This window comes from Podarcis muralis, chromosome 7 (assembly GCF_964188315.1).
Source record: "Podarcis muralis chromosome 7, rPodMur119.hap1.1, whole genome shotgun sequence".
Lineage (NCBI taxonomy): Eukaryota > Metazoa > Chordata > Lepidosauria > Squamata > Lacertidae > Podarcis > Podarcis muralis.
In genome coordinates, this window is record NC_135661.1 from 89,906,587 (window position 1) to 89,930,740 (window position 24,154).

The 24,154-nt window shown below is 50.1% G+C and overlaps 1 protein-coding gene across 3 annotated transcripts in view; it reads left to right on the forward strand.

Annotated features, from left to right (window-relative positions):
• Positions 1 to 492: 492 nt before the first annotated feature.
• The window catches only part of PLEKHG2 (pleckstrin homology and RhoGEF domain containing G2), a 69,947-nt gene continuing 46,285 nt past the window's right edge, over positions 493 to 24,154 (forward strand). The window contains exons 1-3 of one of the 3 annotated variants that reach the window (XM_028741848.2): positions 493 to 585; positions 1,056 to 1,208; positions 23,954 to 24,027. In XM_028741848.2, the coding sequence (XP_028597681.2) occupies positions 23,979 to 24,027 (49 nt within the window). In that variant the 5' untranslated portion in view covers positions 493 to 585; positions 1,056 to 1,208; positions 23,954 to 23,978. Of the gene's footprint in view, positions 586 to 702; positions 1,209 to 23,953; positions 24,028 to 24,154 lie in introns of those variants that run through there. The other 2 variants (XM_077932410.1, XM_077932411.1) reach the window with 2 other exon arrangements.

Below are 24,154 nucleotides of genomic sequence, written 5' to 3' on the forward strand. Positions count from 1 at the left end.
TTTATTTCCACTGCGCCAGACCAACACGGCTACCATCTGACAACAGCCAACGAGTTTTAAATGCACTTTGTGCATGCCCAAGGAAACCCTCGCCATCCTTCTTCCAAAGCCCCGGGGCTCAGCTGTGGCACCAGAAAATTAAGTATGGGTGGCGTAGCAGGGGGAAAGCCTCTGTGCCAATTCCAGCCAAGCTGACAATTCCACCGGCCAACGAGTTTTAAATGCACTTTGTGCATGCTCAGAAAAACTCTCGCCGCGCTTCTTCCAAAGCTGCGGCCCCAGAGAATTACTTGTGGGCGAGAAGCCTCTGTGCCAATTCTAGCCAAACTTACAGCAGCACCACCAGCAAACATTGCTATTATCATTTTGGTAAGGAATTACGCGCCGGGGGGATGCATCGCGCGTTTGGATGTTCAAGGTTCAGCTTCCACGTGTTGGAACAAAAAAACTCGACCAGGGACCTCTTTTTTTGGTCTTTGTCTTTGACCAGGAAAACGTAGCAGCTTTGCCAGTCTGGAGAGCGAGGAGTTAAAAGCCCGCCCTCCCTCTCGCATCTGTCTGCGCACAGGAAACTCTCCAGGAGAAGTGAGTGTGAGAGAATTTCTTGCTCGGCTTTTTCTTCCCTCCTCCTCTCCCCTCGCCACCCCCCCCTCCGTGCAACATCTCCCCCTCCCTTCATTTGCTTATTCTCCTCTCCCCCCACCTCCTTCCCTCCACCCCCTCTCCCCTCCCCCTTCCTTTCTCCCTCCCCCCCATCTCCCAGTTTCTCCAGCTGGGATCTGTTGCGCGCCTGGTCTCCAAAAAAAAGAGAGGAGAGGTGGCTATATTTGTCTCTCTCCAGAAATCTCCCAAACCCCCAGAAATCTGCAAGAAAAGGAGGGGTGGGGAACCTGGAAGAGGAGGCTTGGGGGGGTGGTCTGGCTTAGCCCCCACCCCCCTCTCCCCAAAAGCTCTAGAGGCGGGGGAGAAAGAAAGAGAGAGAAAGCGAGAAAGACCTCTCCGAGTGTGTGCAGTCAAAGGAAGGCGTTTTTTTTAATTATTATTCTTTCTACAAGCTGGATCTGAGAGCCAGAAGCGTTTCCCTTCCTTCCCACGCCCGGCGGGGCTCGGCCAGTATCCCCAGCATGGCAGAGGCAGCGTTGATGGTTTGGACTGGGAACTGAGAACCGGGAGACGCGAAGACTCCGGCTCCGGCACAATCTGGAAGGGTGAGTCGCGCGTCGATGCGCTTTGGAAACAGCGGATCCCCAAAAATGTCCGGGGTGTGTTTGTGTGTGTGTGTGTGGGGGATCTATAATGCATGCATGGATGTCTTACTCGGAAGTAAGCCCCCTTGAGTTTCCTGGGGAGCTTGCTCCCATTGGCTCTGCTGGAAGGTTTGGGTTTTTTTGATCCTGGCAGAGAAGCGAATGTTGGAATACAAAGGGGGTTTTCAAGAGCATGTCCAGAGTGCTTTTTGCTCACAGGCGCACTTAGTAATAGCCAGTGCGGCTTAGTGTGGATTAAAAGCATTTTCAGGCCAAAGACTGTGTACCTTCCAGGTAGATTTAAGGTGGACCTCTTTATCTCTCCCTTACCCCGTCCCCCAAAATTTCTTTTTGTTAAAAAAAAACCCCTCAAAAAATTCCAACACAAAAGAGCTTTGTGCTGGGAGTTTTTGAGGTTTCATATGGTTAAACAGAGGCTTGCTTTCAGGTGTGGTTGAGAGAGGCAGGGTGGTGCAGTGGTTAGAGCAGGACCTAGGAGACCAGAGTTCAAATCCCTCCCTTGGCCCTGGAACTCCCTGCCTCTCAGCCTACCTCGCAGGATTGTTGTGGGGTTTTGCCGAGGGTGGGGATAACGCCGCCGCTTCGAGCTCCTTGGAAGGGTATAAATGCAGCAACTCAATAAATAAACGACTCTCTGCACATGCTCTATGAGGCACGCAGCTGGTTAGGCGTCACGTGGTCTTGAGCCTGGTTTCCTCCATCTCCTGACATGGGGCGCGGTGGGGCACTGGCGTCCCGGGAAGAATGCAAGGCAGGATTGTAAAACACGCTGGGCGTAAATGTGATGAATAACTGGCCTGCCTTTGAACTGAGGGACACTGCCTCGCAGGAACGGCGCCTCCTCCCCGGCACACAGGCTTCTGTGGGGCAGGCCTCTTTAATCCCCAGCATGGCCTTTTAAAGTTCTGGTGCCAGGAATCCTCCCCTCCGCTGCGCCGCGAAGTCACGCTCCCCTCTCCTCTCATAAACTTTGGTCACGCATTTCTGGGGGCCTGGCTCTCATCAGCCCAAACGCTGGCAGGAGTTGGGCGCTCTGCGCATGTTCAGAGGCACCCTTGCCGTTTCCCCAGGGCGGAGCTTTGGCACCGAAAAGCAGGTTGTGGGATTAAGGCGCCCAAGCAAGGGGTTTTGGAGGGCAGGTTTGCTTTTCTTGCTGCTCCAGAAGGGAGGACCTGAGGCGGTGGGTTCAAATTTCGAGATTCCGGCTAAACTTTAGGAACGACTTTTTGAGGGCAGGAGCCGCTGGCACTCGAACGTACGTCCTCGGAAGGTGGTGGATTCTCTTTCGCTGGTGGTTTTTAAACAGAGGTTGGATGGTCGTCAGGGATTCTTTAGCTGAGATTCCTGCCTTGCAGCGGGTTGGGCTAGATGACCGCTGGAGGGTCCCTCCCAAACTTACAGTTCTGTGTTCCTCACCTGATTCCAGTTGCTGTTCTTTTGCAAGAACCGCTGCTGCCGTCGCCACTCTTTGGGTTGGGTCGCCTTCTGCTTCAATGACTCCTATGCTCCACCCTGATGCTGCAACACTGAGCATCTTTCCCACAAGGAAACTCAGTTGAACTAATTGAAGCTCGTTAGTTTCAAGTAAGGGCTGGGCAGTGGAACTGTCCATCTGATCTCTCCATCAACAGTGGTGGAAAAAGGCTTATTTTTGCGCTCAAAATGCCCAGTTGCAGGGTGGGTCTCTGATGCATGTTTTATGCTTGTCTCTACGGAACCAAAGGGACGTGGGTGGCGCTGTGGGTTAAACCACAGAGCCTAGGACTTGCCGATCAGAAGGTTGGCGGTTCGAATCCCCGCAACGGGTGAGCTCCCATTGCTCGGTTCCTTCTCCTGCCAACCTAGCAGTTCAAAAGCACGTCAAAGTGCAAGTAGATAAATAGGTACTGCTCTGGCGGGAAGGTAAACGGTGTTTCCATGCGCTGCTCTGGTTCGCCAGAAGCAGCTTAGGAATGCTGGCCACATGATCCGGAAGCTGGACGCCGGCTCCCTCAGCCAGTAAAGCGAGATGAGTGGCGCAACCCCAGAGTCGGCCACGACTGGACCTAACGGTCAGGGGTCCCTTTACCTTTACCTATGGAACCAAAGCACCCATCTTTCACACTCCACACCCTGGGAGCATTAATCCAGAATAAAAGAGCACCATTTTTATCTTGGGTACCAGTTAGGAACAGAAGAACCTGCGTCAGAATGAGTCGGACAGTTCGTTGGTCCATTCTAACTCCATACGGGCAGCACTGACTGGCAGCCACGGTTCTCCAGATTTTCAGGCAGGTAGTCTCTCCCAGCCTCCCTTTGGAGATGGTGGGATTTTACACTTGGACGGGACCCCAGGGGTCATCTAGTCCAACCCCCTGCAATGGAGGAGTCACAGCTGTTGAGACTAGAACCTGGGACCTTTCTGCATGCAAAGCAGACACTCTGCCATGGAGCTCCAACCCTTTCTGGAAGCTGCTTTGTACAGAGTCAGGCCCTTGGCCCATCCAGCTGTGTATTACCTGCACAGACTGGCAGCAGCTCTCTAGGGTTTCCAGCAGGAGTTTTCCCAGGATTTGAACTCAGGACCTTCTTCGTGGAAGGTGCCGGCTCTACCATTGAGCTACCACCCTTCACCGGCTGTGGATTCTGCTGGGTCACACGGCTCTCCGTTTCCCATAGGGCAGTTACTTTGGAGTAAACCGCTGTTTACTTCAAGGGGGGGGGAGGATTAGTGCAAAGTGATGCCCTCCACACGCCCCACCTTCTCTGGTGGACTCTCCTTCCTTGGAGGTCTTCAAACAGAGCCTAGATGGCCATCTCTGGGGGAGTCTTCAGCTGTGATTCCTGTGTTGCCACGGGGTTGGAATGGATGACCTTTGGGGGTCCCTTACAACTCTGAAATCCTGAGAATCAGGGTTAAAGAAAGACCAGACCAAAAGGAACAAGTGTGATCTCTCTCTCTCTCTCTCTCTCTCTCTCTCTCTCACACACACACACACACACACACACACACCAGGTTTCGTCAACCGGGCCTCTTCCAGATGTTTGGGACTACAACTCCCATCAGCCCTGATTGTGGCTGATGGGAGTTGTAGTCAAAAATATCTGGAGGGTGCCTGCCAGGTTGGCGAAGCCCGGTGTGCCAAACCACCAAGCGCCGCATCAACAACCCTTCTCACATTTTGAACTTTGTGCATGGGCAGAGTTTAGGTGCACATTGCGTAATTATTTTTTTTGAGGGGTTGGTGTTGTTCTTGGGCTTCCTACAGGAAGTGGGAGGCTTTGCTCGGCTCACCCTCCAGGAATCCTTCCTAGGAAAGTCCCTGCGGATCCGTGAGGCTTGCTGGGCCCTTGTTGTGCTTTTAACAGTGCGGGCGAGCGAGTGTCGGGGTTGCGAGATCCAGCACCCTAAAATGCGTGTCTGGGATCCGTTCTTCAGCTGAATGCAGAGAGCAGGGATGTCTTCAGTTGGGAGAGTGGGGAAAAGAAAGGGGGGGGGGATATCTGTTCCAGGAGCTGGGCGTGGAATGCAATGCTCGGTTTTTCAATGGAGGGAGAAAGGGAGTCATGTGTCAGTTTTTGTGTAGCGGGTGTGTGGGATATGGAGGAGCAAATTGCGAACAGGGGGCTGGCCAACGGTCAGGCGCTCTTTCTGGCGGAATGGGGTAGGGGTCCTGCATTGGAAAAGCATTGAATTTTATAGGATTGGGTTTGGAGGGGAAGATTTGGACATGAAAGAGGAGAGGAAGACATTTCTGCAGCCAAGGAAGGAGGTGTGCAGCGCAGAGAGAAAATGGGTTGTAAAAGGTGTGCAAAGCCTCTGGAGTTGTTTTTTGGGGGGGGGCTTTAGGTGCTGGGAATAGCACTGTGGATTAAACCACAGAGCCTAGGACTTGCCGATCAGAAGGTTGGCGGTTTGAACCCCTGCAACAGGGTGAGCTCCCGTTGCTCGGTCCCTGCTCCTGCTAACCTAGCACTTCAAAAGCACATCAAAGTGCAAGTAGATAAATAGGTACCACTCCGGCGGGAAGGTAAACGGCGTTTCTGTGCGCTGCTCTGGTTCACCAGAAGCGGCTTAGTCCTGCTGGCCACATGACCCGGAAGCTGTACTCCGGCTCCCTCGGCCAATAAAGCAAGATGAGCGCCGCAACTCGAGTTGGTCACGACTGGACCTAATGGTCAGGGGTCCCTTTACCTTTATTTAGGTGCTGGGAAGGCATTGCAAGGAGCTGAAAGGATCGAGAGCCAGTGTGTTGTAACAACTAGAGCTCTGGGCTTGGAATTCAAATTCACCCACTCAGCCAGCTGCAACCAGCAGCAGTTACTTCGCGGCGGGAGAAAACGCACTCTGCACATGCACAAAATGGACTCTGCGATCGCGGTCCGGTTCAGCTTCTGCTCTGGACATTCTTGACAATACAGTGGTACCTCAGGTTAAGTACTTAATTTGTTCTGGAGGTCCGTTCTTAACCTGAAACTGTTCTTAACCTGAAGCACCACTTTAGCTAATGGGGACTCCTGCTGCCGCTGCACAATTTCTGTTCTCATCCTGAAGCAAAGTTCTTAACCCGAGGTAATATTTCTGGGTTAGCAGAGTCTGTAACCTGAAGCATATGTAACCCGAGGTACTACTGTATTATCATTTGCATTTGTATCCCACCTTTTCCTCCCAAGGACTGTGGCTCTCCCCCTCCTCATTTTATTCTCAGAACAACTGCGTGAGGTAGGTAGGTTGGTGGGGTTGAGAGGCAGCAACTGGAGATTCGAACACAGATCCCAGTCCTCATATCAACACCACAACAACCCTGCGAAGTGGGTTAGGCTAAGGGGCAGCCTCCAGCAAGGTCATACCAAACGAGCTTCATAGCTGGGCGGGCAGGATTTGAACCCTGACCTATCCCAGGTCCTAGTCTGAGACACTAACTGCTACACCACACTGCCGCTCTGTATGGATGTGGTTGGCCTAAGACAAGACTTGGCTCCTTGTATCCTGCCTTGCCCTGAGGGTTTTCTGTGTGTTCCGAAAAGGGCCAGGTTCATATCAGGTCAATCTGCCTCCGCTACGACTCGGAAGGAAATGGAATTTCTTGGGTTTCTCCGCAAAGCCTTTCCTTTCGTTTCAGCAGTGATGGCATGAACGATATATGTTGCTTTCTGCTCCCTGCTTCCCCAGAAACTTCACGGCAGCCGTGGAGAGGGCTGGCAGAGGAGATGGCAGTGGGGCACAGCCGCCGCTGTTATTTTGGAGATTGGATGGGGGGAGAAGGTGGTTTGGGAACAGCCGCCGGTCCGTGGCAAACAAAAATTAAAAGGTGACGAGCAAAACTATAAAGGAGGCACGCAGAATGAGTCCAGTTGCATGTGGGTTAAGACAGCAAAGACGATCAACGTTGCCAGATTATCAAGGATCTTTCCAGATTTGCCAGCCATGTCTTGAAAACGATGTCATGAAGGAATGCCAAATAGTCCCTGTCGAAATCTCAAATTATAATTGCTCCATTATACCTAAGTTCCAGAGTGAGTGGTACCCAAGCGTTCAATGTAAGATCGGTGGTTGTTTTCCATTGAGTTCCTATGTATGCTGCCAAGATCCGATTCTTTTGGCAAGATAACCACATTGGTGTCTTAAAAAAAATTCAACCACATTAATTTTGGGAAATAAGCAATAGCTTCTTTAGTAACGTTTCTGGTTCTGGGTATTGACTGCACTGAATGGGTCTGGCTCAGGCAGAGTCATACATTCCTGCACATAAGGATGCAGCAGCCAGGATAGGACCCAGAGTTGGCATCCGAGCAGGGCTCCAGGTGGGTGCTCATGGTCAGATTGCAAACCCTTAGGCATGGAAATCTTCTGCAGTGTCTAAAAAAAAAAAAGGTAAAGGACCCCTGACCATTAGGTCCAGTCGTGACTGACTCTGGGGTTGTGGCACTCATCTCGCTTTACTAGCCAAGGGAGCTGGCGTACAGCTTCTGGGTCATGTGGCCAGCATGACTAAGCCACTTTTGGCGAACCAGAGCAGCGCACGGAAACGCCGTTTACCTTCCCGCCAGAGTGGTACCTATTTATCTACTTGCACTTTGACATGCTTTTGAACTGCTAGGTTGGCAGGAGCAGGGACTGAGCAACGGGAGCTCACCCCGCCGTGGGGATTCAAACTGCTGACCTTCTGATCGGCAAGTCCTAGGCTCTGTGGTTAGACCACAGCGCCACCCACTCCCTATGCAGCGACTACTTGGCATCAAAATGCCAGCCTTCATGTGAGTTTACCCTTTCCAGGGGAATTCAAGTAAGCTTAAAAACAAACAAATCCTAGAATTGGAAAGGACTCGAATTGATGCTTTTGAATTCTGGTGCTGGAGGAGACTCTTGAGAGTCCCATGGACTGCAAGAAGATCAAACCTCTCCATTCTGAAGGAAATCAGCCCTGAGTGCTCACTGGAAGGACAGATCCTGAAGCTGAGGCTCCAAGACTTTGGCCACCTCATGAGAAGAGAAGACTCCCTGGAAAAGACCCTGATGTTGGGAAAGATGGAGGGCACAAGGAGAAGGGGACGGCAGAGGTGAGATGGTGGGACAGTGTTCTCCAAGCTACCAGCATGAGTTTGACCAAACTGCGGGAGGCAGTGGAAGACAGGAGTGCCTGGCGTGCTCTGGTCCAGGGGTCACGAAGAGGCGGACACGACTAAACAACAATAACAACAACAATGGGTCATCGTCCAACCCCTTATAATGCAGCTAGCCACATTCCCTGGTCTGGAAGTCTCCTGGGCCTTTGGGCTCTCCCTATTGTGGCCCCAGGAGACCTGTTTATTGGTTTATTTCTTCCATTTACATCCAGCCTTCTCTTGGAATGAATTCAAGGCTTATATGGTCTTTCTCCCCTATCCTGTTTCTTCCTCACGCCAACCCTCTGAAGTAGGCTATAACTGGCCCAAGAACAATGGGGTACCTTGATCTCCCCAGTTTTAGCCCAGGACAGGGGTACCTCGGTTCAAGAACAGCCCTGCTTACGGACAATTTGGTTTACGAACGCTGCAAAACCGGAAGTAGTGTCCCGGTGTATGAACTTGACCTCTGTCTAAGAATGGAATCTGAACGGTGGAAGGGCACTGGTGGTGGGAGGCCTCATTAGGGAAAGCGCGCTTCGTTTAAGAATGGTTTTGGTTTAAGAATGGTTTTCCGGAACTGATTAAGTTCGTAAACCGAGGTACCACTGAAACAGTCCTTTATTAGGCCTAGCAAACCACACATTATTAGGCATAGCAAACCCCAGAGTTGTCCGCGACTGGACCTAACGGTCAGGGGTCCCTTTACCTTTACCTATATACAGGGTGCCTACATTCTGCATGGATTGGTTTTAGATACCTATTAGGTCCATAAATTACCATATAGCATCTATTCAACACAAAAAACAGTGACCATTTGTTGTTGACAAAGGACAGCTGGAACGAATTAAGTACTTAACCCGAGGTACCACTGTAATGGGAACAGCCAGCCAAGGGCATTGCAGAATCAAAGGCATCTCCAGATGATGAGAGTAGACCTATAAGAATGCCCTGCCTGTTTGGTCAGGGGCCCTTGGCACCTCGGGGGGTGGAAACGGAGACTTGATGTCACCCCTCCTGTCTGGCAAAGGAGCCTTCGCCCTCCCCAGCGCTCCTGTTTAGAGAACCGAAGCCACAGAAATGTTCGCTGCTGTGGTGCTCCCTTGCCCGGAGGCCAAATGGAGAAATGGAAGGGGGGAAGATCTGAAGTGGTGGAAAAGTTTTATGGGGGCCGAGTCAAAGGGGGAGCCGCTCGCCCAAGCCCTGCCCCCTTTGTCCAGCCTTGCTCACCAGAATACAGTGGTACCTCGGGTTACATACGCTTCAGGTTACATACGCTTCAGGTTACAGACTCCGCTAACCCAGAAATAGCGCTTCAGGTTAAGAACTTTGCTTCAGGATGAGAACAGAAATTGCGCAGCGGCAGCAGGAGTCCCCATTAGCTAAAGTGGTGCTTCAGGTTAAGAACAGTTCCAGGTTAAGAACGGACCTCCGGAACGAATTAAGTACGTAACCAGAGGTACCGCTGTACTTCCTACGGCACAGGAGCTGTCGGTTTCTCTGGTCTAAATAATAATTATTATTATTATTATTATTATTATTATTATTATTATTATTTATACCCCTCCCATCTGGCTGGGCTGCCCCAGCCACTCTGGGCGGCTTCCAACAAAAGATTAAAACACCGTAATACATCAAAACTTCCCTAAACCTTGGGAAATACAAAGGTTGTCTCCGTACGTGGTGGTTTGCAAAGTTACAAGAAAGGAGATTCCGTCTTTAAAGAATATTTAGAAAACTATGGAATAAAAGAAAACATCTTGGCGGAATTAGACTGATCCCTGTATTGTATAAAGATAAGTTTGTAAGGAGGTAAAAAGAAGTTATATAAGAAACATGTAACTGTGCGTTGTAAAGTAACGGGTAGACAATGTACAGTGAGATTAACTGGAAGTCAGTTTTAAATTTCTTTTCTATAAATTTTATAATTGTGTTCAATACCAGGAGTATATATGATGATAATTATAAGGGGAGGGAAACATAAGGGTCAGACCGAGTCCAGACCAAAGGCCAGGCGGAACAATAGCTCCTAGCTTTCATATCTCAGTTTCTAACGCTGTTCGCGAGGTTGTCGACTCTCCTTCCTTGTGTGATGGCCTGGGACTCACACTTGAACTCGGAACCAGAGGAGTCCCAGTCTGCACCGGATCCTTTGCCTCAGGCGTCATCTGAACCAAGTCTGGGGCCTGATCCTGAAGAGCCCCAGTCTGCACAGGTTCCCCTGCAACAGCTGGGCTGAGTCAGGGGCCTGATCCTGCCCTGGCTCCAGATGTGGGGATGACCTCCTTGGCTCCAGCTGGGCCATCACTTACAGCTGCTCCACTACCAGTTGGGTCAGGGGAGGCTGAGGCGGCCTCTGGGTCTAGTAACCCACCGACATCTCCTGAGCTGCAGAGACTCAGGTCTGAGAGAAGGAGAGACCTGAGTACTCACAGGAGGAGTGCTCGCCTTCAGGCGAGACAGGGAGGTGAGTCGCCAGGGGATCAGGACCGGCCGTTACTAAGACAGAGATAAAAGGCTGTAGGACCCTGTCCCAGGTTACAGGAGCAACATTGCTATATGCCAGATCCTGCCTGAGATCCTGTCCCTGTCCTTGCCTGGTTTCCTGCCTCGTGTCCTACCTTGGCCCTGTCGAACTGACTCCCAGAAGAACCTTCAGATTTTGGACCAGACCTGGACCGTGTTTCACGGCTTACCCCCAGGCCCAGCACACACCTGACCTTGCTACGCCTCTGGCTCCATGGAAGAGCACCTGCCTTGGTGCCAAAGGCCGCAGGGTCAATTCTGAGCTGCATCGCCAGGTGGGGTTGGGAGAAACACTCCCCGTCTGGAAAGCTGGTGGGAGCTGTAATAAATGGAAATCTGTCCTTCTTCCCTTATGGGGTACACAAGAGCCTTTGTAGAGTCCTTTCTAGGTTCTCCATCGGTTGGAGAAAAATAACCAGAGAATATTGAGAAGCAAAGCAGCTCGTAAGCCTGATCTTTATTGATCTGTTGCAACAGGGTGCTCCCCTCACCCGCAGGAAAGGAGGAGGACCCAGAATAAAGGTGTGCCCGCCCTTATATAGACATTTTAAATTGCCTGCCCTGGAGTTCAAGACCACCCCCAGATACATCATACCTACATCACAGAAAGGGTGGTCTACAGCAGAAATCTGAGTGCGTTGTTTATCTCCTATCTGGCAGATTACCTATTAATGCTCACTTGATTGGACACCCTGGGGAGCCTGGCCAGTCTTTTGTAGTGATAAATACTTAGTTCCTGAGCCACAGGCTCACCCTATTCAAACACAGACATACCCTTAAGACAGGATTTGTGAAGGAAAAGACAATGGGGAGGCTTTTCCATTCTCCTTTGACCTTGCAGAGAAAACATTTGGTCAGTTTGGGAATCAAAAATGGTTTCAGGTTGGTCTTCCTGTGCTGATCTATGTACGCGCTTGGTTGCTACATTTATGAAAATTTATTATATATCTAAGACCTTAAAATTCTTATCACAGGGCTGCTGCCAGTCTGTGCAGGCAGCACTGGGCGAGGCGGAGCAAGTCTCTGGCTTGTTAGACGGCAGCTGCCTGCATACGCCAGAAACTGAAAAAAAATTAAAAATGATTCTGCTCAGAGGTGTGTTTTGGGATCAATGTGGAATATGCAAACTGATGGGGAGGGAGATGGCAGGCATAAGATGGATTTCTGCTTTTGTCCTGGACCGCGTTTCTCGGCTCACCCCCGGGCCCAGCACACCTTGGAGGTTTCTAAGCAGAGCTTGGATGGCCATTAGCTGGGATTCCTGCATTGCAGGGGGCTGGACTAGATGACCCCAGGGGTCCCTTCCAACTCGACGATTCAATGAAAGGACAGCTGTTGGGGTGGGGGAACCGGAGGCAAGATGGAACAGGGGAATAATTTCCAGGTGAGAGCCTAAGGAGCACCCGCTGGATCAGGCCAGTCAGTGGCAAGCAAGCTTCTGAATGCCTGTTGCTGGAAATCAAAAGTTGGAGAGGGCTCTTGCACTCCGATCCTGCGCTTGAGGGTTTGCTATAATTGGCTTCTGGTCGGCCATGGTGAGAAAAGGGTGCTGGGGCATCATCCTGACCCAGATGGCTGTTCTCATGCTCTTAAGGCCCCCTCCCGGGACCAGTGCCCGGGCGACCGGCCTCCGTTCAGAGGTCAGCTTCCGTGGCTGCGAGAGACTGGGTGTCAGTGCCGGATTTACATATAAGCTAAGCAAGCTATAGCTCAGGGCCCCACTCTCTTGGGCCCCCCCAAAAATGTAAAGGAACAAAAACCTGGATGTACATTTCCGAAATATAAGATAAAAAACAAATAAAATAAAATCTACATCCAGTAATAGTGTTTTGTGTTGTGTAGGCTCCTGTGGTGTAAGCCATGGGCCCCGCCCACTAGCCTGTTCCCTAAAATATCACGGGTTTGCTCCTTTCTATATATAGGGTGCCGACATTCTGCATGGACTGGTTGCACGGAAACATGTGCAAATGGCTTGAGATACCTATTAGGTCCATCAATTACCATAAAGGTAAAGGGACCCCTGACCATTAGGTCCAGTCATGGCCGACTCTGGGGTTGCGGCGCTCATCTCGCTTTACTGGCCAAGGGAGCCGGCGTACAGCTTCCGGGTCATGTGGCCAGCATGACAAAGCCGCTTCTGGTGAACCAGAGCAGCGCACGGAAACGCCGTTTACCTTCCCGCCAGAGCAGTACCTATTTATCTACTTGCACTTTGACGTGCTTTTGAACTGCTAGGTTGGCAGGAGCAGAGACCGAAAGACGGGAGCTCACCCCATCGTAGGGATTTGAACCGCCAACCTTCTGATCAGCAAGTCCTAGGCTCTGTGGTTTAACCCACAGCACCACCCGCGTCTCCCATATAGCATCTATTCAACACAAAAAACAGTGACAATTTGTTGTTGGCAAAGGACAGCTGGACATATAAAGGGCCCCATTGCCTTCAGTAGCTTAGGGCCTTGTCAGACCTAAATCTGGCCCTGCCTGGGACCTGGAAGGGCCAACTTGGAGACTTCAGGTCATCCCTGGAGGACCAACAACCCTTGACCCCTGTGTACACCACCACCTCTTGTTTGGGAGAGAGGCAGTGTGGATGCAAGAATCAGCCGCTTCAGTTTTCCATAAATGCCTTTTTCTGGTGCTTTCCAGTCCCTGGGGGAATTTTAACGCTTTGCTCCTTCGAATCCCGAGACAGCCGCTCCATCAAGCGCCTTCGTTCTGAAATGTTGATTTGGCAAAGCTTATCGGAGGAGACCAGCTGCCTTGCTGCCGCTTTCGTTCCGGAATACGGCATTTGGCCGGCGTTCGCCAGATTGGGTTTTGAAAAGAAAAACCATCAGCTCTTTAGACATTTCACTCCATGTCCTTCCCTATCTTCTTCTTCTTCTTCCTCCTCCTCCTCCTCCTCCCAGCTGCCTGGGAGAAACGAGGCCTTGCATTTTGTAATTGCATCTCATCAGATTCCATTGTCAGGGGAACGAACTTCATGCCAAGCCAAGGAGCTGTGTAAACGGACTTATGGGATCCGCCTGTCAGAAAAAAGGACCTCATTGGGAACAGTGTCATTGATACGCATAAGAACATATGGAGAACCTCCTGGATACTTAATATTTGTGGAGATGATCAGCAGAATTTGAATGTTGTTGTTTAGTCGTTTAGTCGTGTCCGGCTCTTCGTGACCCCCTGGACCAGAGCACGCCAGGCACTCCTGTCTTCCACTGCCTCTCGCAGTTTGGTCAAACTCATGCTGGTCGCTTCGAGAACAGTGTCTCACCATCTCGTCCTCTGTCGTCCCCTTCTCCTTGGGCCCTCCATCTTTCCCAACATCAGGGTCTTTTCCAGGGAGTCTTCTCTTCTCATGAGGTGGCCAAAGTCTTGGAGCCTCAGCTTCAGGATCTGTCCTTCCAGTGAGCACTCAGGGCTGATTTCCTTCCGAATGGAGAGGTTTGATCTTCTTGCAGTCCATGGGACTCTCAAGAGTCTCCTCCAGCACCAGAATTCAAAAGCATCCATTCTTCGGCGATCAGCCTTCTTTATGGTCCAGCTCTCACTTCCATACATCACTACTGGGCTCCATTAGGAACTCCAGAAAGAGCCTGGCCGCTGGATCAGGCCCATGCCCCTACTAGATGAGTGATGCAACCCCAGAGTCAGCCACGACTGGACTTAATGGTCAGGGGTACCTTTACCTTTACCTTTACATTGATTATTGCTTTCACTTTATGGATCCATGGTCTCGTTAGATAGTAGAATTCATGTGAAATGGCTGTTTTAGGGGTTGTTTTTAAAAGTCTGGAACGCATTAATCTGCTTTGCATTACTTCCTATGGGAAAGCACACCTTGGCTTTGGAACGCTTTGGTTTTGGAACGCACTTGCGGAACGGATTCAGTTTGAGAACCGAGGTACCACTGTACTTCCAAGGTGGCTGCGCTGCAGATTTGTATAATGGCATAATGATCCCGGCAGTTTTATTTCCAGTTTCTTTCCTAATGATCTTCCTGCTTTTCACCCTTTAGCTCGGGAGTGAGTAGCCCCTAAGAAGGAAGCCGAGGGGGTGTGTGTAGAGGGAGCCTACAGCTTTGGGTGTTGATCTGCTCTCCTCCGGTGGAGATGAATGGGGGGAAATGAAAACCCATTTGTGGATCAAAGGACTCTCTTCTTTCTCTCCGGCCTGGCTCCTGGCAGCCTGTCACCAGCTGGCAGCCCTGCCAGACTTCCTTGCCAAGTTCCTCCAGGCCCGTCTCGCCCGGAGGCAGTGGAAGGGAGAAGGTAGTTGTCAAACTTCTCTTACCAAGCCCACACCTTGGCTGACAGCCTCATCGCTACCTCTGCAGCCGCAGGCCTAGGGGCTACTGAACGTGGCAACGTGGCCCCCGAGTGTCTCTGTGTGGACCCCTAGGCAGCAGAATTCTCCCAGGCAAAACCCTCGTGGACCTTCTTCCACCCTCTTCTTGAACGATGGCAATGCCTTCTGGATGGAGAGATGTGTGAGAGTGTTTTTGCAGAAACCACTGGCTTGAGTGTGGCTGGGATGTAAGTATTGTTAGCCCAGAAATGGAAGCAAGAAGAAATTCCGACGAAAGAGGAATGGCCGACAAAATTAATGGACTATGCAGAATTAGATAAAATGACAGGAAGGATTTGAAACCTGCGGGAACAGAGATTCACAGAAGATTGGAAGAAATATACGAATTATTTGAAGAGCAACTGTCATCAACAAATTACACTAGGAGGACTACAATAGGTTTTGTAAGCATTGCAAAGTAGAGAAAGAATAGAGATATTAGTTATGAGATTTACATGTAATAGCGAAAGTAAGAAATGTATATTAAATGAATAGATTGGAAAATTTTCAGATGTGATTGATGGAAGTCAAAAAATTGTATAAGATATAAAAGTGTGTTTAATTATTGTTGGAAATGATAAGTTAAAAAACTAATAAAAATTATATATTTACACACACACACACACACACACACACACACACACGAGTGTGGTTAGGATGTAAGGCAAGGTAAAGGTAAAGGACCCCTGGACGGTTAAGTCCAGTCAAAGGCGACTCTGGGGTTGCAGCGCTCATCTCACTTTCAGGCCGAGGGAGCTGGTGTTTGTCCACAGACAGCTTTCCAGGTCATGTGGCCAGCAGGACTAAACCACTTCTGGTGCAACGGGACACAGTGATGGAAACCAGAGCGTGTGGAAACGCCATTTACCTTCCCGCTGGAGCGGTACCTATTTATCTACTTGCACTGGTGTGCTTTCGAACTGCTAGGTTGGCAGGAGCAGGGACCGAGCAACAGGAGCTCACTCCGTCGCAGGGATTTGAACCTCCAACCTTCTGATCAGCAAGCTCAAGAGGCTCAGTGGTTTAGACCACAGTGCCACCCGTGTCCCTGTGGCTGGGATGTAGCTTCTTACTGTTGGCATCTGTGTCAGGAGATAACGTAGCAGCGCACCTTTGGGGGTGAGGTCAAGCTGTTGGGACGGTTGCAGCTCCTGCTGTGGCTGCAGAGACCGATATGGGAGAGACATGTTTCATTGCAGCCGGGGCCGATGAAGGCGTCCAGTTGTGCTGCTGCAGATGCACATGGTGTTTCTTCTCTGCGCCCTCCTCCCAGCGGTCATTCCTCCTCTGGTCACTGCTGTTGGATGCACAACCTGTCTGTCTGTCTGTCTCCAGGCACTGCGGTCGTCTGCAAGGGATTCCCACACTGCGGGATTGATTTCGGCAGCCTTCATGTTACGTTTGCAGACATTTTTCTAGCGCAGAGTTCTGCCAGTGGTGTCTGAAGCCAGCTCCCCGCAGAGAACCTCCTTGGGGATCCTGACATCTTCCGTTCTGCAGACATGACCAAGCCAGCGTAGACGTCGCTGAGACAGGAGTGCGCACAGGCTGGGAACTTTGTCTTAGGAGAGCACATCTTAGTTTGGAACAATGTCCTGCCCTGTGATCCCAAGACAGCCAAGAGGATAGAGCAACTCCCCAACGAGGAAAGATTGCAGCGTTCGGGACTTTTTGTTGTTGTTTAGTCATTTAGCAGTGTCCGACTCTTCGTGACCCGCTGGACCAGAGCACGCCAGGCACTCCTGTCTTCCACTGCCTCCCGCAGTTTGGTCAAACTCATGCTGGTAGCTTCGAGAACACTGTCCCACCATCTCGTCCTCTGTCGTCCACTTCTCCTTGCGCCCTCCATCTTTCCCAGCATCAGGGTCTTTTCCAGGGAGTCTTCTCTTCTCATGGCCAAAGTATTGGAGCCTCAGCTTCAGGATCTGTCCTTCCAGTGAGCACTCAGGGCTGATTTCCTTCAGAATGGAGAGGTTTGATCTTCTTGCAGTCCATGGGACTCTCCAGAGTCTCCTCCAGCACCAGAATTCAAAAGCATCCATTCTTTGGCGACCAGCCTTCTTTATGGCCCAGCTCTCACTTCCATACATCACTACTGGGAAAACCATAGCTTGAACTATATGGACCTTTGTTGGCAAGGTGATGTCTCAGGACTTTTTAGTTCAGGAAAAAGGTGAATTAGAGACAACACGGTACAAGTTTATATATAAAAAAGGGGGTGATAGAGAGTGGTTTTTCTTCCTCTCACGTAACACTGGAACGTGTGAACATCGAACAAAGCTGAATGTTGGAAGATTCAGGGTGGATAAAAGCAAGCAGGTGTTCCTAGTTAAACTATGGAACTCATTGCCACCGGAGACAGCGATGGCTTACGGAGAGGAGTGCACAAATTCATGGAGAGGGCTATATTTTTTTATTAAAAAAATTATTTAGTTTTACAAATTCACTCACATAGATAACGTTGTTACAAATATTATAATTTTGCACAAGATTCTTCCGAATCCCAAGACTTTCCTCCTCCCCTCCATTATTTCTTTAAATTGCTTTTGTTTAAACTGCATGTTGTAAGTCCATCTAATTTACCATCCTCGGTTATATCCAAAGGCTATGTATCGTTGCAGGAGTTACTTAAAGCCTGCCAAAGAGTTCATGTGTTTGCAGTAGTCTTTCAAATACAGTACAGTGGTACCTCTGGTTAAGAACTTAATTCGTAACGGAGTTCCGTTCTTAACCTGAAACTGTTCTTAACCTGAAGCACAACTTTAGCTAATGGGGCCTTCCGCTACCGCCACACGATTTCTGTTCTCATCCTGAAGCAAAGTTCTTAGCCCGAGGTACTATTTCTGGGTTAGTGGAATCTGTAACCTGAAGCATCTGTAACATGAAGTGTCTGTAACCCAAGGTAAAGGTAAAGGGACCCCTGATAGTTAAGTCCACGCAGATGACTCTGGGGTTGCGGCGCTCATCTCGCTTTATTGGGCGAGGGAGCCAGCGTACAGCTTCCGGGTCATGTGGCCAGCATGACTAAGCCGCTTCTGGCGAACCAGAGCAGCGCACGGAAACACCGTTTACCTTCCCGCCAGAGCGGTACCTATTTATCTACTTGCACTTTGACATGCTTTCAAACTGCTAGGTTGGCAGGAGCAGGGACCGAGCAACGGGAGCTCACCCCGTCACGGGGATTCAAACCGCCGACCTTCTGATTGGCAAGCGCTAGGCTCTGTGGTTTAACCCACAGCGCCACCCGTGTCCCGAGGTACCACTGTATATATCTGTCCCGTTCTTTGTTGAAGTTTTGATCCTCCTGGTTTCTGATTTTCCCTGGTAATCTTGCCATTTCTGCGTAATCCAGTAATTTCATCTGCCAGTCGGCCCTAGTGGGTATCATGTTGTCTTTCCAGCTTGGGGCAAACATGGAAAAGTATCTCCTGCTTGGACTACTGCAATGCGCTCTACGTGGGGCTACCTTTGAAGGTGACGCGGAAACTGCAATTAATCCAGAATGCGGCAGCTGGACTGGTGACTGGGAGCAGCCGCCGAGACCACATAACACCGGTCTTGAAAGACCTACATTGGCTCCCAGGATGTTTCCGAGCACAATTCAAAGTGTTGGTGCTGACCTTGAAAGCCCTAAAAGGCCTCAGTCCTGTATACCTGAAGGAGCATCTTCACCCCCATCGTTCAGCCCGGACACTGAGGTCCAGCACCGAGGGCCTTCTGGCGGTTCCCTCACTGCGAGAAGTGAGGTTACAGGGAACCAGGCAGAGGGCCTTCTCGGTGGTGGCACCCATCCTGTGGAACGCCCTTCCTGCAGATGTCAAAGAGATAAACAACCACCGTACCTGACATTTAGAAGACACCTGAAGGCAGCCCTGTTTAGGGAAGTTTTTAATATTTAATGCTGTATTGTTTTTAACACTTGATTGGGAGCCGCCCAGAGTGGCTGGGGAAACTCAGCTAGATGGACGGGGTATAAATAATAAATTATTATTATTATTATATGGCTATGGTCGGAGGCAGAGATGCTTTTGAATCCCGGGTTGCTGGAAACAGAGAGTTTCCCACAGGCCTCTGTTTGGCCGCCGTGAGACGGAGGATGCTGGACTCAATGAGCCTTTGGCCTCATCCAGGAGGCTGCCCTGAGCTTCTGAAGTCTTGGCAGACAGAATGGAGAGAGAGGTTTGCGATGTGATGTGCGTGGCGTCCTTGCATCCTTCTCCTCCATCCGGTCCTCTCCTTTCCATCTCTGCTCCCAGGCTCCATGTTTTGCCCCCTTGCCCTTCCCCACACAGCATGGTGAAATGTTCTCATATGGTCCTGGGGACAGGGAGGGCGAGGAATGGGGAGGAGGGCGATGTCGGAGGCCTCCGCTTTTTCCTCTCTGACCTGCCGCCTCTCTTGAATGAATTCATTGTTTCCCAGACGGAGCGACCTTTTGCTCTCGCCCTCTCCAGGACGGAGTGACGCATCCCCCTTCAGTTTACCCAACCCTCTACGGGTTTTTACAAGACTTCCAGGGGACAAGGCTGGAACAAAGGCTGTTGTGTGGGGAGGGCGAGCGAGGCGGTCCAAGGAGAGCTGCCGGTTTAGCCAAGAACCACCAGTCACAGAGAGAGAGATTTTTCTGCCTCCACCACCCACAGACCTCATAGGAACTTAGGAAAATAGGAAACTGCATTATACAGCCAGACCCAAAATTTCGACGCCTCTCGCACTGGTTTAACCCCTTTCCGTTTTAACACTACAAATTCTGCGAACATCCTTCCTATCTTTTCAAAATCGTTTCTCCTACATATTCCCCATCTTACCTTAATGGGCACATTTTAATTTCTTGCTCTATCCCAAACCTCTTTGTACCGTTCTTCCATTTTATATCCCGCCAGCTCCCTTCCACTTCCTTAGCTAAACAACGGCGACAAACCTCTGGTTACGTGAAACGTACTCAGTAAACACACAAGACAAAGCCGGCTGTACTTTTGAATAAATAAGGTATCATGTCCATTGTATCAAACTGTAGATTTCAACGGAAGTCTCATAAAGTTCAACGAAAAAAAGCAGAAGACCCAGTGGATCAGTTCATTCTCTAGCTCAGCCTTTCTCAAGCTGTGGGTCCCCAGATGTTGTTGGACTACAACTCCCATCACCCCTAGCTAGCAAGGCCAGAGCTCAGGATGATGGGAGTTGTAGTCCAACAACATCTGGGGACCCGCAGGTGGAGAACCACTGATCTAGTCAGTTCATGCATAAGGTCCGTACATGTAAAAGTGTCTATTCCACCTGTCTGTTCATAGAGTCCAAACCATCCACATGAAAGGTTTGTTACAGTTCCACAGAATCCTTCCACAGAATCTAAGACGAGGATTTCCGGAATATTAGCCTTGTTTTGCCATCCTAGGCTTCATCAGTAGAACAGGCTCATATGGAATATTACAGGATAGTGGACCTTATAGCATAGTAGTGGTTGCTGTCAATAAATTGGTGAGCAAGTCCTTTATAGCCTGTGAACCTCCCACCCCATCGTAAATTGATAATAGTGCTACTTCTGGACTTTTGGTCAGCTTTAACCCCGTGATTTCTGTTATCTCCTTAAACACCCTTTGTCCAAAAAAAATTGTACATATTTACACCCCCACCACATGTGAACATAATTCCCTGTTTCCTGGCTGTCCCCTCCAACATAACACCAAATATCCCTCATTTATTTGATTAAATCTGACGTGTTAAATACCATCTCCAGGGAGGGGTCTTTTGCAGCCCACTCTGAAGATGCCCTCAGAGATTCGAACCTGGGACCTTCTGCATGCAAGCCAGGTTCTTGGCCCCTGACCTATACAGTCCTTCCCCATTGCAGGTTGAGACTAAAGAAGGTATTCGGTTCTGAAAAGGTTCAGGGTGCGCAGTAGGGCTGGGCGATAATCTGGTTTTCAGCAGCTAAGGTAAAGGTAAAGGACCCCTGGACGGTTAAGTCCAGTCAAAGGCGACTATGGGGTTGCGGTGCTCATCTCGCTTTCAGGGCGAGGGAGCCAGCATTTGTCCGTGGACAGTTTTCCGGGTCATGTGGACAGCCGGACTAAACTGCTTCTGGTGCACGGAGGACCGTGATGAGTGCCAGAGCGCATGGAAACGCCGTTTACCTTCCTGTCGGAGTGGTACCTACAGTGGTGCCTCGCAAGACGAAATTAATTCGTTCCGCGAGTTTTGTCATCTTGCGATTTTTTTCGTCTTGCGAAGCACGGTGTTGGGAAAGTTTTGGAAAAGCTTCAAAAATCACCAGTCTTTGAAAACCTCAAAAAAGGCTACCACACCACGTTCTATGAGTTGCTCCTCGAAGTCAAGTCGCAACTGTATTAACGGTGTTAAGAAAAAGGAAACAAACTTGCAAGACGTTTCCGTCTTGCGAAGCAAGCCCATAGGGAAAATCATCTTGCGAAGCAGCTCAAAAAACAAAAAACCCTTTCGTCTTGCGAGTTTTCCGTCTTGCGAGGCATTCATCTTGCAAGGTACACTGTATTTATCTACTTGCACTCTGACGTGCTATTGAACTGCTAGGTGGGCAGGAGCAGGGACCGAGCAACGGGAGCTCACCCCGTAGTGGGGATTCGAACCGCCGACCTTCTGATTGGCAAGCCCAAGAGGCTCAGTGGTTTAGGCCACAGCGCCACAGCAGCTAAACATTGTGCTATACATATAGATCACAATGTTTGAAATAAACATCGTGCTATATGGATAAATGACAGTGTCTAAAATAAGGATGGAGAGCCATGGGCTGGCTTCACGGTTTTCCTCACATTGTGATTTTTTGCGCAGCATACACATACACATCATTTTTATTTTTTTTTGCAATATATTGCCAGGTCACAAATAATGAAACCATTATCATGATACGAGCTTCGTATCGATTTTGGATATTATATCACCCAGCCCTGGGACGCGGGTGGTGCTGTGGGTTAAACCACAGAGCCTAGGACTTGCTGATCAGAAGGTTGGCGGTTCGAATCCCCACAATGGGGTGAGCTCCCGTTGCTCGGTCCCTGCTCCTGCCAATCTAGCAGTTCGAAAGCACGTCAAAGTGCAAGTAGATAAATAGGTACCACTCCGGCAGGAAGGTAAACGGCGTTTCCATGCGCTCTGGCACTCATCACGGTCCTCCGTGCACCAGAAGCGGTTTAGTCCTGCTGGCGACATAACCCAGAAAGCTGTCTGCGGACAAATGCCAGCTCCCTCGGCCTGAAAGCGAAGTGAGTGCCGCAACCCCATTGTCACCTTTGACTGGACTTAACCGTCCAGGGGTCCTTTACCTTTGCTGCTGATATATCACGAAGTTGAAAACCAGGTTATCACCCAGCCCTACAAGTGCAGGTAGATAAATAGGTACCGCTCCGGCGGGAAGGTAAACGGCATTTCTGTGCGCTGCTCTGGTTCGCCAGAAGCGGCTTAGTCATGCTGGCCACATGACCCGCAAGCTGTACGCTGGCTCCCTCAGCCAGTAAAGCGAGATGAGCACGCAACCCCAGAGTCGGTCACGACTGGACCTAATGGTCAGGGGTCCCTTTACCTTTACCTTATCACCCAGCCCTAGCATGCGGCGTCCCTAGAAATATACAGTACAGGAAATGTGTTGGCTGAGAATGGCATTCTGGGGAGCGGAGATGGTAAACGGCCTGCCCTTTTTAAAATTGTGATGAAGGAGAAAGCAAGTTCGAAGGCTAAAAATGTAAGATCAGGATGACACACAAAAAACTCCCACTCCATGCAGTTCCCTGTGAAAGATTGCGCACCATTTAAAAGTGCAAAGAGGGAAAGGGAAGGTCTGAAGTCTTTGCAGCTGACAGCGGCCACAGATTCTGGTTTCCTCGCCTTGCCTCTTCCATCTGCCATAATTTACTTTTTACTATCGGACGGAATGTACAGCTTCGTATTTTGGCTTTTTATTGCTCATGGATAACCCTGTCCCCACTGCACCACTATTCTGTACCATTATATGGTTGGTGGGTCTGTATTCCTGGCTCTCAGCACCCTCTTTCCTGGCTTCCTGCACCAATGGGGCCCCTGCCCCTTAGCACAGCAGCTGTCTAAGGCCATTTGCAGATTTTTGCCGTCCTGTTGCCTCTGTGATCCTTCTGGGTTCCTTCGTTGGCACCCACACCAATCACGAAGGACAGCGGTGGCGGTTTCAGCAAACAGAATCCGATGTCACTTTCAACGTGGATGCTATCTGCATCCACCAGGACTCCGGTTTCGTTCGGAGTTTCCTGAGAGCCAATGCGCCATTTCCTGGGTCACGTTGTTGGGGCTCAGTTTCGATGTTTGGGTTCCTCTGCAAAACCTCGGTGTGAAATTGGCTCGGAGTTTCAGTCTGGTGCTATCGCGGACGACCTTCAATATTTCAATCAATTGCAGTTATTGTTGTTATCTATAGCCCTAGGTTCTTAGGTGTATTTGGTCACTGCGAGAGCAGGATAATAGTAGTAGTCGTAGTAGTAGTAGTAGTCACTGCGAGAGCAGAATAATAGTAGTAGTAGTAGTAGTAGTAGTAATAATAATAATAATAATAATAATAATAATAATAATAATAATAATTTATTATTTATACCCCGCCCGTCTGGCTGGGTTTCCCCAGCCACTCTGGGTAGCTTCCAACACAATATTAAAATACAGTAATGCCTCAAACATTAAAAGCTTCCCTAAACAGGGCTGCCTTCAGATGTCTTCTAAAAGTCTGGTATTTGTTGTTCTCTTTGACATCTGGTGGGAGGGCGTTCCACAGGGTGGGTGCCACTACCGAGAAGGCCCTCTGCCTGGTTCCCTGTAACTTGGCTTCTCGCAGCGAGGGAACCGCCAGAAGGCCCTCGGAGATGGACCTCAGTGTCCGGGCAGAACGATGGAGGTGGTGATGCTCCTTCAGGTTTACTGGGCCTTTGAGGCCGTTTAGGGCTTTAAAGATCAGCACCAACACTTTGAATTGTGCTCGGAAACGTACTGGGAGCCAATGTTGGGCTCGGTGGGCCTTTGGCTGGATCCAGCACCCAGGCCCTTCTTACGCCCTAATGGAACTTCCAGTTCCAGAGGCAGTCTATCATTCCCAGCTTCATGGATGTATTTCTCCATTGCGAGAACTGGGTACTGAGCGAGATGATCTGTCGGGCTTTCGCAGTGCATCAAACTTCTGGTGCAGGACCTTCAGCAAGCTCCCCCGAACCCTTTCTAACAGTTTCCTTCCTTCCTCACAGGACGGGCGCCGGAGACCACTTCACCATGCCCGAGGGAGCCCGCAGGGGCAGCACCAAGAGAGGCGGCCAGGCAGGTGCGTACGCAAACCCACTCACCAGCAGAGATTGTGCAGCCCCAAAGCACCCCGCCTATGGGGCAGCTGGGCCGAGGGGAGCTGCTTCCATCCCAAACTTTTCCCGATTGGCAAAAGCTGCCTTATT